At 46.6% G+C, this 16,798-nt stretch overlaps 1 protein-coding gene across 1 annotated transcript in view; it reads left to right on the top strand.

The window, feature by feature from the left end:
- CRACDL (CRACD like) overlaps positions 1-14,816 on the top strand; it is a 41,749-nt gene extending 26,933 nt beyond the window's left edge. The window contains exons 8-10 of the mRNA XM_065397551.1: positions 11,825-12,027; positions 13,997-14,144; positions 14,674-14,816. Coding sequence (XP_065253623.1) covers positions 11,825-12,027; positions 13,997-14,144; positions 14,674-14,816 — 494 coding nt within the window. The remainder of the gene's footprint in view (positions 1-11,824; positions 12,028-13,996; positions 14,145-14,673) is intronic.
- Positions 14,817-16,798: the final 1,982 nt, after the last annotated feature.

The raw sequence follows: 16,798 nt of genomic DNA, 5'->3' as shown, positions 1-16,798 counted from the left end.
CAGATGTTGCTTCAAAATTTGCCATCGATGAGTTGATGCAGAGAAAAATACATAGATGCTTTGAATTACATTAAAAAATTCAGCAGCCTCACTAGAAGCTGACGCTGCATCACTGACCACCAAGTTCAATGAATGAGAACTGCATAGGACAAAAAAAGCTCGAGGGTTTAACTCTGGGATCCGTGTCTGCACGCCTCTGTTCTTTCCTCTCATGTTGGCACCATTATCATAGCCCTGACCTCTCATGGCAGCTATCGCAATTCCCGTATCTTCCAGCTTTTTAAGAAGCACATTTGTCATACCAGCTCCTGTAGTATCATCAATGTTAATAAATTCTAGAAAATGCTCTCTGACAGTCACCATTGCAGGCATAGGCGCCGACTCCGTGGGGCCGGAGCAACCATGGAAAAAAATTGGTGGGTGCTGAGCACCCACCGGCAGCTCCCCATGGCCCCGCCCCACCCCGCTGCTCCAACTCACCTCCGCCGCGAGCGTGCCGCCGCGTCCTGCTTCTCCTCCCTCCCAGCCCTTGCGCCACGACACAGCTGATTCACGGGGAGGGGGGAGGAGGGGGAACGCCGTGCACTGGGGCAAGAGACAGGGCCAGGGCTGGGATTTGGGGAAGGGATCCAATAGGGGCCGGGAGGGGGCGGAGTTAGGGCGGGGACTTTGGGGATGGGATGGGGTCGGGGTGGGGCCAGGGGCGGGGAAAGGGGTGGGGGGTGCGGGCACCCACCGGTGCCGGAGAAAGTTGGCGCCTCTGATTGCAGGGACAGTTTCACTAGGTTCTGTTGTTGTTACAAAACGCACCATTCAAGTCATTTGTTCCGTATGGCTGATGTCAGGTGTGCAGTCCAGAATAACAGAGTAATATCTTGCTGACTTCAGATCTGCCACAATCTTTTGTTTGACTTTTGTTGCCAGTAACTGTATGATCTCATTTTGAATTGTTTTTTCAAGGTAGTGGTGTGTGTACATTTCTTGGGTGGTGACTCTTCTCAGATGCTCCTGGAGTACAGCATCAAACTCGGCCATCAGCTCCACAGTTTTAAGGAAGTTTCCATTGTTTGGCACATACAGCTGATCTGAAGTGCCACACAGTGCTAGGTTTTGGGTAGCAAGCATTCTCACAATGGCAATGAGCCTTTTCAGAACATTTTGCCAGTAAAGAGACTCTGATGCAATCTTCTCTTGATGCTGATCATCTATGGTGGTCTTTAACATTAGTCTCATCTCAAGCTCTTTCCACCCATGGAATGTTCTCTGGTGATTTGCTGCCTTCTCATGGCATGCCAGATTTCTAGCCAGATTTTTCCAGTCCTTTGTTCCTGTAGAACCCAATGTGGCTGGAACATTAGACTGGAAGAGTTTGCAACAAAAACAGTATGCAGCATTCTGGGTTTTTGAGTACATAAGCCATGGCCTCTCCACTTTGTCACCATTGGGGATTTCACACCAGTAATGTGTTGGATGGAAACTTCTATTTTCATTGTCTTTGGGGAACATGAAGTTTTTCACTTGCTGTGGCCCATGCTGAGGAAATCCCTCAGGCTACTGCTCAAGTGGGTCCACAGTCCTGGATCATCTAGACTTAAGGAACTACACTCAGCAGCAGCTGTTTCTTGCGCCTCTACCACACTCTTCTCTGACCTACACTTTTCTTCAGGAATGTGCATGGTTACATCCGTTTGAGATGGAGATATGGATGCTGCAGTAGCTGCCAAGTCACCTGCACTCTGACTAACTGGAAGATCAGGCATCTCCTCACCACTCACATCTTCACTGGGGCCGGAAGGCTCACCGTGAACATTTGTGTCTGTGTATCACAGGAGAGCTCCCTCCTGCTTAGATAGAAAAGACTCCTTTGCTTTCTTTCTTTTTCTGAATGCTGCCCCAGAGGGGCGTTTTCTTCTTTCACTCATGACTGCTGTTCTGTGCCAGCTATAGTGGCTCTCAACACTCAATTGAAGGGGACAAATAAGCAGGCTGGTAGCAGGGCCTGAGTGAGGGAAGATATCAGCGTCTTAAGGGCCTAACTGGCTCCTACTAATTCAGTTGACTGTCTGTTCTCCTCAAGTGGGTTCAGGGAAGCAGCAGGAAACTGGAAGCTCCCTGAGAAGCTGGTGTTAATCAGTCCAGGCTCCTGGGGGTGCTAGAGAGGTACATAAGAGGCTGCTCCTCCTCTCTCTCCCTGCAGCTCCTGCTGCTTTCTGTTATTCCCTCTCACCTTTTCTCCTGCCTGCCTGTTATGTCTCTTGTGCCCTCCTTCCTCCAGCACAGCACTCCACCATCTCTGTGCATCTAGAGCAGAGAGAATACATATGCACCAGCAGCAGACACAATATTCTACACTCTGGGTCCTAGTGGCGCCGCCCCCCCCTCCCTCTCTCCCTCCCCCCAGTCTAGCACCTGAGGCGGCCGCCTCGGTTCGTCTCATGGTAAGGCCAGCCCTGCCCATTGTGCTAGGCACCATACCAACACAAAGAATCACACAATCCCTGCCCTAAAGAGTTTACAGTCAAAACAGACAAGACAGACACAGGGTGGGGAAAGGCGTGAAAGCAGAGTGAACAATGTAATGGCAGCAAACACCATGTTAGTGACATGATTTTTTTTTTTTTTAGTTCGGAGGGGATGAGTGAAAGGGAAAGGGGACATTGAAGGGGGTGGGGGGGCAGGATAGTGGAGAAGAGAGTAACAGGGTCAGGTGTGAAGTGAAACTGAGGTGAAGCAACTGTGAGGGAGGGAGAGGGTTGGAGCCAGTCAGCAAAGGGCAGAGAACATCCAGTCAGAACTGTAGAAAGATCTCTGAATGCCCAAATGCCCCTGCTTTGGCTGCTTCAATGACTATGTAAGTGTTTATACACAGTGGAACAGCTTCAACCAGAGAGACTGAAAGAAGCACATCAGAACTGAACCCAGGTCTCCCATATCCCGGGCAAGTGCTCTAGCCACTGGGCTAAAAGTTATTAGGGAGGTGCCACCACCACCTCTTTCTCCTCGTTGTCTGGTGTTTCTTGCAAAACAAAAACAACACATCTTAGACACCTGACTCCAGGAGAAGGTTCACAGCTATGGATTCCAAGCAGAGAGAGGTGCCTCCCTCCAGCCTGAATTTAGGCATTCAAGTCCCAAAGAGGGGTGGAGCTTAGAATACACCTTCTCATTGGCATCTGCTGTTGGCTAGCTTTGGCGGGGAGCTGCCTGGTGTGCTGGCTTTTGTGGATCCCATTCTTAGGCACCTCTCTCTCCCTATTCGTTGTATAGGGAGCCTGGGTGCCTAACTCAGATTTTGTTGATTCCAGTGATTTTTCTAGGCACCTAAAAGTTATGCAGTCTCTTTGTGAATCTGGGCTTTCGTCTCTAGAGAGTGGTGAGAATCAATGAGAGAATCATCTGGTTCCAGTTGCAGTAGCACTGTCCCAAGTTACCCAGCGGTTTCTAAACCTTTCTAGCACTTATTCTTAAGAAGCATTAGACAAATTTTGCTCTGCTGAACTTCCCTGTGAAATCTTCCTCACTTGGTGGTTAGTGGCAAACTGCCTGTTAAAAGGAATCTTTCTGTCAAAACCACAGTAGTGGTCACAGATACCAGTCATCTGGGCTGTGGGGCTCTGTGGGATGCAGGATGATTCAGAGGAAATGGTTATTTTGGGAGAAAAGAATGTATCAATGTTTTAGAACATGGGGCTCATGAGGCAAGCACTATTAGCTTTCAGGGAGTCCTGCATAGTGAAACCAGTGGTATCCCGGGCAGATAAGCAACCAGTGCTGCATTATTTGAATGAAACAGGCACCTGCAGTATTTTCTTGTGGGAGGAGTCTAATTTTGTAGGGGAATCCAGTCACCTGATCGATGATCTGAGCTGTATTGCAGTTCTCTCCACAGAGTTGCCTGCTACACTACTACTGCTGGCCTGGAGTTGGAGAGATTAATCCTTGTGAGTGAGAGCTTTTCCCTCTCAAGTAGTTGACACTCTGTCTTAAGAGTTCAAGTACCACCACTGTTTGTTGGAGAGTATGGGAAATATTTTTCTTGGTGTCACTCCAAAGCCATTACCATTACCTCCTGCTCGCATTCTGAGATTCTGGATTTTGTTTAAGATTGCTTTTCTGTCAGAATCCCTCAGAGCTATCTGAGTAAGGGTGTCTGGGCATCCAGTTGACTCATGTCCCTTAGGGTATGTCTACACTACAGGATTAATCCGAATTTATATAATTCGAATTTAGGAAACCGATTTTATAAATTCGAATGTATTCGGCCACACTAGGCACCATTAATTCGGTGGTGTGCGTCCAAGCTACCATAGTAGCATCGATTTCCAGAGCGTTGCATTATGGGTAGCTTTTACATAGCTATCCCATAGTTCCCGCAGTCTGCACCCCCCTTGGAATTCTGGGTTGAGACCCCAGTGCATGATGGGGCAAAAAACATTGTCGCAGGTAGTTCTGGGTACAGCCTCCCCCTCCCTCCCTGAAAGCAACGGCAGACAACCATTTCGCGCCTTTTTTCCTGAGTGAACTCTGCAGACTCCATTCTGCATCAAGCATGGATCCCGTTGTGCTCCAGAACGCAGTCTTGAACATTATAAACACCTCGCGCTTTCTCGTGGAGTTTATGCTTACACAGGACCAGAAAAAAGAGGCGAGGAGGAGGAGGCGGCGATTGCAGCGCAGCGACCAGCGTGATGAGGACATGGACACGGACACAGAATTCTCTGAGACCGCGGGCCCCGGTGCTTTAGAGATTATGATGTTAATGGGCCAGGTTATAGGCTTGGAACGCCGATTCTGGGCCCGGGAAACAAGCACAGACTGGTGGGACCGCATAGTGTTGCAGGTGTGGGACGATTCCCAGTGGCTGAGAAACTTTCGCATGCGTAAGGGCACTTTCATGGAACTTTGTGACTTGCTTTCCCCTGCCCTGAAGCGCCAGAATACCAAGATGAGAGCAGCCCTCACAGTTGAGAAGCGAGTGGCGATAGCCCTGTGGAAGCTTGCAACGCCAGACAGCTACCGGTCAGTCGGGAATCAATTTGGAGTGGGCAAATCTACTGTGGGGGCTGCTGTGATGCAAGTAGCCAAAGCAATCACGGAGGTGCTGCTACGAAAGGTAGTGACTCTGGGAAATGTGCAGGTCATAGTGGATGGCTTTGCTGCAATGGGATTCCCTAACTGTGGTGGGGCAATAGATGGAACCCATATTCCTATCTTGGCACCGGAGCACCAGGGTACCCAGTACATAAACCGCAAGGGGTACTTCTCAATGGTGCTGCAAGCACTTGTGGATCACAAGGGATGTTTCACCAACATCCATGTGGGCTGGCCGGGAAGGGTTCATGACGCTCGCGTCTTCAGGAACACCAATCTGTTTAAACGGCTGCAGCAAGGGACTTACTTTCCGGACCAGAAAATAACCGTGGGGGATGTTGAAATGCCAATTGTTATTCTTGGGGACCCAGCCTACCCCTTAATGCCATGGCTCATGAAGCCATACACAGGCAGCCTGGACAGGAGTCAGGAGTTGTTCAACTACAGGCTGAGCAAGTGCAGAATGGTGGTAGAATGTGCATTTGGCCGTTTAAAAGGTCGCTGGCGATCCTTATTGACTCGCTCAGACCTCAGCCAAACCAATATCCCCATTGTTATTACTGCTTGCTGTGTGCTTCACAATCTCTGTGAGAGCAAGGGGGAGACCTTTATGGCAGGGTGGGAGGCTGAGGCAAATCGCCTGGCTGCTGATTACTCGCAGCCAGACACCAGGGCGATTAGAAGAGCACACGATGAAGCGCTGCGCATTAGGGAAGCTTTGAAAACCAGTTTCATGACTGGCCAGGCTACAGTGTGAAATTTATGTTTGTTTATCCTTCCTGAAAACCCGCCCCCTTTATTGACTCATTCTCTGTAAGGAACCCACCCTCCCCCTTCCCCCAGCTTGCTTTCAAAGGAAATAAAGTCACCATTGTTTAAAAATCATTTATTCTTTATTAATTGATTATAAAAAGAGGGAGAGAACCTGAGTGGGGTTTGGGAGGAGGATCAGCGGGAAGGAAAAGCCCAGTAAAAAAAGGTTAAGAAAATGGCAGCCTTTTGCTTGGGCTGTCCACTGGGGTGGAATGGGAGGGTGTACGGAGCCTCCCCCCCCCCCGTGTTCTTAAACGTCTGGGTGAGGAGGCTATGGAACATGGTGAGGAGGTAGGGGGGTTATACAGGGGCTGTAGCGGCACAGAACCTGAGTGGGGTTTGGGAGGAGGATCAGCGGGAAGGAAAAGCCCAGTAAAAAAAGGTTAAAAAAATGGCAGCCTTTTGCTTGGGCTGTCCACTGGGGTGGAATGGGAGGGTGTACGGAGCCTCCCCCCCCCCCCGTGTTCTTACACGTCTGGGTGTGGAGGCTATGGAACATGGTGAGGAGGTAGGGGGGTTATACAGGGGCTGTAGCGGCACTCTGTTCTCCAGCAGCCGTTCCTGAAGCTCCACCAGACGCCGGAGCATGTCTGTTTGCTCACGCAGCAGCCCCAGCGTTGCTTCCCGACTCCTCTGATCTTCCTGCCGCCACCTCTCATCTCGAGCGTCTCTCCTCTCCTCACGTTGGTCCCTTCTGTCCTCACGTTGGTCCCTCATGTCCTCACGTTGGTCCTTCCTGTCCTCACGGTCACTGGCTTCTTTCCTATACTTGCAAACCGTCTCCTTCCACTCATTCAGATGAGCTCTTTCATTCCTGGTGGATTGCATGATTTCGGCAAACATCTCTTCTCTCGTCTTTTTTTTACGACGCCTTATCTGGGATAGCCTTCGGGAAGGAGGAGGGAGGCTTGAAACATTTGCACCTGCTGGAGGGAGTGAAAAAAGGAGAGAATTTTTTTAAAAGATACATTTTTCAGAACAATGCTTATACTCTTTCACGGTGTATACTATTCACATTACATAGCACATGTGATTTCTGTGCAAGGTCGCATTTTGCCTCTTAATATTGAGTGCCTGTGGCTTTGCTGCTAGAGATCACAGACGCAGGTCCGGGCAACAGAATTCACCTTGCATGCTGCCATGGTAAGCCACTGTCTTTAGGCTTCTGCGCCCTGCTTTCCCACATACCAAGCAAAGCCCGTTGTGCTGCAGTTTTCCTGTTAGCTTGTTTTCTGCTGCTGAAGGTTAACACCCCCCCCCCATCCAATTCTCTGGGATGAGTGCTTTCTCCCTCCCCCCACCGCGTGGCTGGTATCAGGGAACATCCCTGCAGGAACCAAACTAACACCCCCCCCCACCCGCCATGAATTCTCTGGGATGAGTGCTTTCTCCCTCCCCCCACCGCGTGGCTGGTATCAGGGAAGATCCCTGCAGGAACCAAACTAACACCCCCCCCCCCCCACCCGCCATGAATTCTCTGGGATGAGTGCTTTCTCCCTCCCCCCACCGCGTGGCTGGTATCAGGGAAGATCCCTGCAGGAACCAAACTAACAACACCCCCCCCCACCCGCCATGAATTCTCTGGGATGAGTGCTTTCTCCCTCCCCCCACCGCGTGGCTGGTATCAGGGAACATCCCTGCAGGAACCAAACTAACACCCCCCCCCCCACCCGCCATGAATTCTCTGGGATGAGTGCTTTCTCCCTCCCCCCACCGCGTGGCTGGTATCAGGGAAGATCCCTGCTAGCAAAATGCGAAAAGCTCTGGGCCAATCCTCCCCCCCCCCTTTGCACTTGGCTAAATGCAGGGAAGGATTTCTTTTCAGCCACAGGCAAACAGCCCAGTAGGAACGGCCACCTCTGTCCCCTTAATTAAATTCCCTTATTTCAACCAGGTTACCCTAAGCGATATCACTCTCCTGAGGATTACACAGCAAGATAAAGAACGGATGTTGCTTGAATGCCAGCAAACACCGGGACCATACGCTGCCAGGCTCTGTCAGGCAATGATACCAGATTACTTGCTACTAGCATGGCGTGGTCAAGTGTCCTACCATGGAGGACGGAATAAGGCTGCACTGCCCAGAAACCTTGTGGCAAGGCTTTTGGAGTACCTCCAGGAGAGCTTCATGGAGATGTCCCTGGAGGATTTCCGCTCCATCCCCAGACATGTTAACAGACTTTTCCAGTAGCTGTACTGGCTGCGAATGCATCCCAAGTGCTCAGGGCAAATTAATCATTAAAAATGCTTGCTTTTAAACCATGTTTTATATTTTAAAAGGTAAACTCACCTGAGGTCCCTTCCATGGGGTCATGGTCTTGGGTGCTGGCTTGGGAGGCTTGGGAGGGTACTTCAGTCAGGGTGAGAAACAGATCCTGGCTGTTGGGGAGAACGGAGAGCTGGGTGCTCTCTGCCAGCTCGTCCTCCTCCTCCTCCTCTTCCCCTTCCACGGAATCATCAGGTGTACCTGATGAGATTATCCCCAGCTCGGAATCCACAGTCAGAGGTGGGGTAGTGGTGGCGGCCCCCCCTAGAAATGCATTTAGCTCAGCGTAGAAGCGGCATGTCCGCGGCTCTGACCCGGAGCGACCGTTTGCCTCCTTTGCTTTTTGATAGGCTTGTCTGAGCTCCTTGACTTTCACGCGGCACTGATCTGTGTCCCTATTGTGGCCTCTCTCCATCATGCCCTTGGAAATTTTTTCATAAGTTTTGGCATTTCGTCTTTTCGAACGCAGTTCTGCTAGCACTGAATCCTCTCCCCATATAGAGATCAAATCCAGTACCTCCTGTACGGTCCATGCTGGTGCTCTTTTTCGATTATCAGCCTGCATGGTTACCTGTGCTGATGAGCTCTCTGTGGTCACCTGTGCTCTCCACACTGTGCAAACAGGAAATGAAATTCAAATGTTCCCGGGGCTTTTCCTGTCCACCTGGCCAGTGCATGCGAGTTCAGATTGCTGGCCAGAGCGGTCACAATGGTGCACTGTGGGATAGCTCCTGGAGGCCAATAACATCGAATTGCGGCCACACTAACCTTAATTCGGATTAACAATACCGATTTTGACGCTACTCCTCTCGTCGAGGAGGAGTACAGAAATCGAATTAAAGGGCCCTTTAATTCGAATTAACTGGCTTCGTTGTGTGGACGGGTCAAGCGTTAATTCGAATTAAGGCAGCTAAATCCGAATTAAAGTCGTAGTGTAGACCAGGCCTTAGTGATCAGCTGCCTTCAGGTAGTGTCTTTTAACAAGCCCCCGGGTTAGACACCTCATCCTCATTGTCTGGATTATTCCTTCACTCCCTTGGAGTCCCTGTACTCTGTACACCAGAGAATGACAACTTCTTACAGTATTTTTCTTGGTTGCTGTGGTTCCCGTGAGAAGAGACAGTAACAGTTCTGCAGCTCTGTGTTTTCATCTTTTCCTTCTTATTTTAGACAGTGATGACAATTTTTTTAAAGAATTGCCCTTTTCTTCATTCCTATCCAAGACAAATCATCTACTTTCACCTCTTCCAGGAGGCGTGATGCCCAGCTATGGGCAGCCTTGCCTAGTGGTCAGGGCAGGAGGGCAGCCTAATGGTTGAAACAGGGACAGCCAGGCCTAGTGGCCTGAGTCAGGAGACAACTTATCAAACCTGGGGAGCGAGCCGGAGCCGAGAGCCAGAAACCAGGAGCCAAGGGTCAGAGCCGTGTTCAGAAATTGAATGCCAAGTCCAGGGAGCGAGCAAGAGCCAAAATTCAGGAGTCAGAGGTCGGAGCTGAAGTATCAACCCAAGCAGGAGCAGGGACAGGAGCCAGGAATGGGAACTGGGAGCTAGGAGCAGGAATCGGGCACTAGGAGCAGGAGGAGTCTGGAGAAAGGGCTAGGAGCAAGGGGGAGCTGAGAACAGGACCAGAATCACAGCTGCAACCATGGAATGTTATGGAGCAGCCGGGGACCCAGGCCTGTTGCAGAGTTTAAAACTGTGCCTGCTGAAGTCTTCAGGCAATCAGGAGGCCATGTTCATCAGCAGAATCAGCTGAGGGCCATGAGTAGGGGCTGGGTAGGTCTTTGGAAGGAGGTAATATTACTCAGGCTTTGTTCTTCCCTTTCTAACAACCAGGAGTGCTTCTGGCACACACTTGGTGTCAGCCTGCAAAATTTTATCCTAAAAGAACCAAGGATTTTCAGTCTTTCAACCAATTGCATTTTTCATGGTAGGGTTCTAGGAGGAGTACAAAAGCCTCTAAGTTTATTTATGCCTTGGCTCATGGAGCTTGTATTTTGGAGTCGTAGTTGGCTGAAGGCCCTGGATATGATCTCAAAGACAGTGACTGGTGTTTGGGCCATGAGCACTGCGTGGAAGCCTTAGTCAAACTTTGACATTCTAATTCTCTTTAACCATTTCTGCATTTTCCCACCAGGCATTACAGGGCTGAAATGTTTGCATTGGCAGATGCAGGTTTTCACCACACAGGGCTTGCCTGCACTTGAAATGCTACAGTGGCACATTGGCATCGGTAATCCTCCTCCCCGAGAGGCAGTAGCTAGGTCGACAGAAGGATTCATCCATCGACTTAGCGCTGTCTACACCAGGGATGAGGTCGGCTGAACTACATCACTCGGAGGGGTGGCTTTTTCACACCCCTGAGCGATGTAGCTAGGTCGACCTAACTTTTTAATGTAGACCAGGCCACAGTGCTGACACCAGAGGGGTGATTCTTCTTGACACTTTACTGTCTGATTGCTTTGTTTCCCACATACTGCCTCTCTCTTGTCACGCTTGTCTTAATTGAAAACTGGGTTGTGTTAGAACACAACCCTGAGGAGTTGTGTTAACTAATACAGTGTTAAACATGACTTTGCAGGCAGTGAAGACAGGAACAAGTAATAGTAAACATCCTGTCCAGTGATTGTGGTTAACCCTTTGGTTCCAGTAGAGTTTACTCATGTCCAGAAAAAACTATGTAAAACACAATGGTCCTCCCTGTCTCCACTCACTGCAACAGCATGTTGAGCATCACATTAGTTAATATGTCTGCAAGGTTGTGTTCTAACACAACCTAATTTTCTAGTGACGACAGGTCCTACAGGACTCCCTGACAGCTCCGAAGAATCCCAGACATTAGTACCAGACATTTCAGAAGTTAGGATTTCCTCTGTAAATGTTGTTCCTGTATTTCATTCACCAGTCTGAAATGACACTCTCTGGCAGTGTTGATTTTTCACTTACTTGTGATACACAAGTGCCTGATTTAGACTTGATCCTGCTGCCATCTACATCAGTGGCAAGACTCCCAGTGTAGAGAAGCAGGCCCACAGGTAGTTAGTGTTTTAGGGTTAGTGTTACTTTTCTTGTACCTTTTAAGCACTGTGAGATTAGCTTGTTGTTTATTTAGGAGTAAGAGCTATTTCTGCTTGATGGACCAAATTCACCACTGGTGTAAGTGGATGCAACTATTTAAGTCAATGGAATTTCCACTCATCCACTTACCATAGCAATGAAATTGGCCTGTTGCATTCATTTTTGTGGCTTTCCATTTTAACATTTCTCTCTTTTTTTTAGTGCTATGGAAGCATTGCCTTGGTATTTAGGAGAGAGAGGGCAAGATCAAGAATGATCAGCTGTTGACAGTTTGCAATTGACAATTGCAGTGTTGATGTAATTTGACTGGTGCTGCTTTATATCGCTCATATGACAGGAGTGACACGGTGACACTCTCTGGACAAAGATACAGAAGCATTACTTACAAATAAAATTGTAATTTAGCAAAGTGAATAATGAACAGTAATATCAAAACTCCTCAAGGGGTCAAAATAAAATGTTCTTTAATCACATTTCCTGTAATAACAAATCAGTCAAATGAGAAAGTGGAGGAGCTAAAATGAATTAAGGTTTTCTTTCAAATAACCTTGTTTCCAAATGAATCTGTCAACAGAGAAGACTGTGCCTTCCCCAGTGATTACAGCAGACTCTGCAGGAGGAACTGACAGCCAGTCAAAGCCAGCCTGGATTACTATAGCAAGACAGATGCAGAGGGACATACAACAGGAGCCAGAGCCTACTAAAGAAGAGAAACTTGTGGCTCAAGATGTTAAGTCAGACACAGAAAAACAAAATAAGGAGAAGGAAAGAATGGAGGTGCTTACAGGCAAACTTGTTTAATGCTTTTGTGTAAAATTGCTGTTGCATTCTTGGTTTGGATCAGTTGCTATTAAATAATTCTAATAATTATTCTAATTATTCTAAAAATCTAATTATTATTGATACTTAATTACAAAGGCTCTGATCCTGCAAACACTTGTACACATGCATAGTCCCATGACTACTCTCATGAATAATTTTACACATGTGAGTGATTATGGGATTGCTCCTTGAGTGTAAAATTACTCATCTGCTTAAATGCTGGCAGGATCAGGCCTAGCTTTGTGTATATATACACATTGACTGATGTGGTAAATTGTGCAGTCCCTACTGAGGGAATCTGTTCTTTTTGTGTGTATTTAAAAACCCCACACACATTTCATAGTAATCCAAAATCTCAGTGATTTAAGCCTGACAGAGCAGCTTGGTTTCAAAACTGCCTCGCCAACAATTTTCAGGGTCTGGAGAAATTAAATAAGGTAAAAATAACTTTTCTGTTTGACATTCAGTGACAATACCAAGATCTTGTGAAGACCAAGTCTATAACAGGGTTCAAAAAAGAAGTAGATAAGTTCACGGAGGATAGGTCCATCAATGGCTATTAGCCAGGATGGTGTCCCTAGCCTCTGTTTACCAGAAGCTGGGAATGGGTGACAGGGGATGAATCACTTGATGATTACCTGTTCTGCTCATTCTCTATGGGGCTCCTGGCATTGGCCACTGTCAGAAGTCAGGATTCTGGGCTAGATGGACCATTGGTCTGACCCAGTATACCGTTCTTATGTTCTTATGATCTAGATTTTGGCTCTTTGTACTGTGATAAATCAGATTTATATGTGATGGTGATACTGGATATTAGCTAGCATTGCCTCTTAGAAAACTCATGCTAAATAATTCCTTACATGAAGCTCTCCTGATAGAAAGTGAGGTTAGTGTTTGTATTCTAAAGTTTTAAAAGAGGCCTCTCTACAGGATGACAAACGATAAATAATGGCAGCGTGATTAACAAGAAATGTTCCCTAATGATGTGTCCAGATGAGATTATAAACCATAATAAAGTTTGTACTCATTCACGACACTTAAAACATAGAGGGTCAAATCATCCCCTATTTGAAAAATTCCCTCCTAAGGGCCAGGAATCTCCTGATTTCAATTGCATTGTATCCTGCAGATTATGCCATATAGATTGGTTCCATACAACAGCTAAGGGATGTGACCCTTCTAGCCCGTAGGTACCCCAAGATCCTGCTGACCACAGGGCATGAGGCTCAGTGCCACTGCACTGCTCCCATTATCTCTGTCCCACATGGTAACAGGGCTCCTTCCAGAAACATACTACTGTACCATGGATTCCCACCATGGGGGAGTTTCACCGGACAGTAGGGGAACCCAAGGAAGAGTATGCTGACATGGTCAGCATTGCCTTCCTTAAGGAAATCCATGAGGATCTGAAAGAAATGGTGCCTCAAAGAACATCTATCCCCAACCCTAGCCTCCTCCACCACCACAGAGCTCTGAACTCTCAGAGTTGGGGAGAAGAAAGGGAAACATATTGTGAAGCCACAACTCCCGCAGTGTGCGCTACAAACCATTTTCTGACAGGCGTGGCTCCTCTCTATTCACATTAGCAGAGGGATGCATATGGCTGAGAATAAATTTGCAGTGAAAATAACAATCTTCTGCAATCACTGTTGTAAATAAGACAAAATACAGAGGCACTTTTTAAAATTGCAAAATTAGAGTCCTGGAAACAAAACTCAAAATGTTAGAGCTTTATGAACTGGTGATAACTTGAGTGAAATAAATGGAACAAGTGTGTGACAAGACTTTTCCATTGTTATGCAGGAGCATCTTGTTCACTCCTGTGTTGTTCATGTTCTTTTAAATTCCCACTATTGTTCTTTCTCGCTGAATTGTTTAAAACATTTCTACCTGCTTTCCCCCCCCCTCCCCCCAATGTAATTAGGGGTCAATGAAGCAACAAGCAGACTTCATCAGGAGCAAACCTTCACATTTAGCACCTAAAACTTCTTCTGAAGAACAGAGGAATGAGACAAAGTCTGATGTGAACGAGCCACTGCCAAGAGCCAACTCGCTGTCGCATCATGTCCCTGGTATGAAAACAAATGCTTGAAATACTGATGTAGACTCCAATCCTGCAGGCTCTGAAGCATGTGGATGACTTTGCTCATATGAGCAAAATTACCCATGTGCTTAAGTGTTTGCAGGATCCATGCCACAGTGACTTGTCTCTTTCCCACTTCTCACTGGCTGCAGTGAGAGCAAGAATTGTAGTTGTTTCTTTAACACTAGTTTCCACAGTTTTATTTCGAGGAATGCTGCTTATAATGGGCTAATTCTTAGCAACCTCAATTCTCATTGAAATCAATGAGAATTGAGGGCATTGGACACTTCACTGGATTGGGACCTAGATTGCCCCCATTAGAGGAAGTCAAGTGCATGCAAATGTTGCATTTGATCTATAGTACAATTTTAATTCTTTGCTAATGCACTGTAGAATAAGTTTCCATGTGGAATGTAAAGCTTTAATTTTGTAGGACAATGTACTGTTTTAAAGAAATAGGTGAGGTCTACAGATGAGCATCAAGCTAACATAATGTATATATATTTTTTTCACAATAGCTCAATCCTCAGTGCTGACAGAGAAAGAAGAAATGAACCAGTTTAAGAAAGTCAGTCACTCTGCTCCAGATCAGCCATCATGGATGGAACTTGCCAAAAAGAAATCCCAAGCTTGGAGTGATATGCCACAGATTATAAAATAGGGTGATACATCTCAGACCAATAGTATATGCTATTTTGGATAATTCAGTAGTTCACATAATTGAACTTCTGTAGATTAGTTAATCACAATGAAGAATCTATGGTACATCAGAAGGGTTTTGTTATAAAGCTTTGAAAAAAGAGTGCAATAAGTGCCGTCAACAAGTTTACTGTAAACCTTCTGTAGCAATCAGGATGGTACTAGAAATGGTTTAAGAATAATCTACTTTAAGGACATACCCACCAACTTAGAAAAACATTCTGCCTATATACATTGTGTATTCCCCCCAATTAAATTTGCATAAAATGAGTATTTTTGTTAAATCTTGTTGAACTTTTTGTTGCAAACATTGTTACACTGCTCATTATCTATTTGTGTACTGTCCACTATCAGATCATGATAATATAAATCTGTTTTACTGGCGTTATCTGACAGACACTCTTTAAAGATGCTTGGGCCAATGAGGTATTCATGACTTGTTTTTATTGAGTACTCTATCAGATATTCAGAATTTGCTGTTTGAACTGTGTGATTGGTTAGCTGAGTCACATGGTATGGTTTCTGTCTTCTGATTTAATTCCTGAGGCATAAATAAACTTGTTTGTGCATGAAAATGAATACAAATTCCTCCTGAAATACTTGCCTGAACAAAACTGGCTGCACAAATGGGCACAGAAAAGCAGAGGAAACAAATGTGTTCGGATTGAATTGGAATCCCATGTATGTATTCATGAATGCTCTTCTCTAGAATTCACCCAGATGCGGGTGTTCTGTTTTTTATGGGGATTCATCATGTTGGTTTGTGGCACCATATTTAGTGGCAATGGATATGCTTATGATATCAAAGATGAAGATTATGAATTCAGATAAAGATTAACGAGCCAGCGTATGGGACTTGTTGAGCCCAAACTCAAATGTTACAAAACCAGGAATTGAACAGTTAAGGTGCTTCTTCAAACACAACACAACCTCACAGCCTTAACTCTGCCCTCATCTGAATGGCAAAAGGGAGTGGGAATAGCACAGTATGTTTACAAGCTGTAAAAATACCATTTTCATTGTGCCCACCGCTACTCCAAATCAGGATCCCTGTTTATGCAGTTTCATGGGCACCTCTGCTGGTTGTGTAGCAACACTGACACGGGGAAGTGGTTGCTACTGGTTGGTAGAGATCACGCTGACCTTATTGTACTTCCTCTCTTCCTGCTGTACAATCACAAAGAAACTAACAACAATCCATTAGGAAATTTCCTAAAATTAGTATCCTGCTGTTAAGGGAAACAGTCTCTCCTCCCATAAAAACACTAGAGCAGCGGTTCTCAGACTGTGGATTGGGACCCCAAAGTGAATCGTGACCCCATTTTAATGGGGTCACCAGAGCTGAAGCCTGAGCCCAACTGTCCAGGGTTGAAGCCTGACAGCTTCAGCCCTGGGTGGTGGGCTCAGGTTACAGGCCCCCTGCCTGGGGCTGAAGCCCTTGGGCTTGGGCCCTTCACACCCAGGACAGTGGGGCTTGGGCTCTGCCCCCCCCCCCACACACACACACACACACACCTGGGGCAGTGGGACTCGGGCAGGCTCAGGCTTCAGTCCTCCCTCCTGGGATCATGTAGTAATTTTTGTTCTCAGAAGGGGGTCGTGGTGCAATGAAGTTTGAGAACCCTTGCAATAGAGCAAGGCTGGGTGGTGTGCTGTATGTGTTTAGCAGCACCTTGATGTTCACTTCCTAGTTTTTATAAATTTGTGGTTTGTTTTTTCCTGCCAGACTAATATTCTTTTAAGGGATATGTAGGGAAACCTTAACTTAGAATGTCCTTGTTTTCTAATCCATGAGTCTGAGATTTTGAAATCTCATGTTTCGTAAGGGTCTGGGGAGCAGAAGGCAATATGTGTTTTAATCAACTTTAATGAAGCGTTTGTAAGTCAATTTAGATAAAGAATAAGGCACTGGCATATATAAACACGTGAGATAAATAAGCTGTT

This window comes from Emys orbicularis, chromosome 1 (assembly GCF_028017835.1).
Source record: "Emys orbicularis isolate rEmyOrb1 chromosome 1, rEmyOrb1.hap1, whole genome shotgun sequence".
In the NCBI taxonomy this organism is placed as follows: Eukaryota; Metazoa; Chordata; order Testudines; family Emydidae; genus Emys; species Emys orbicularis.
This window is presented reverse-complemented; position numbering and strand designations above follow the sequence as displayed.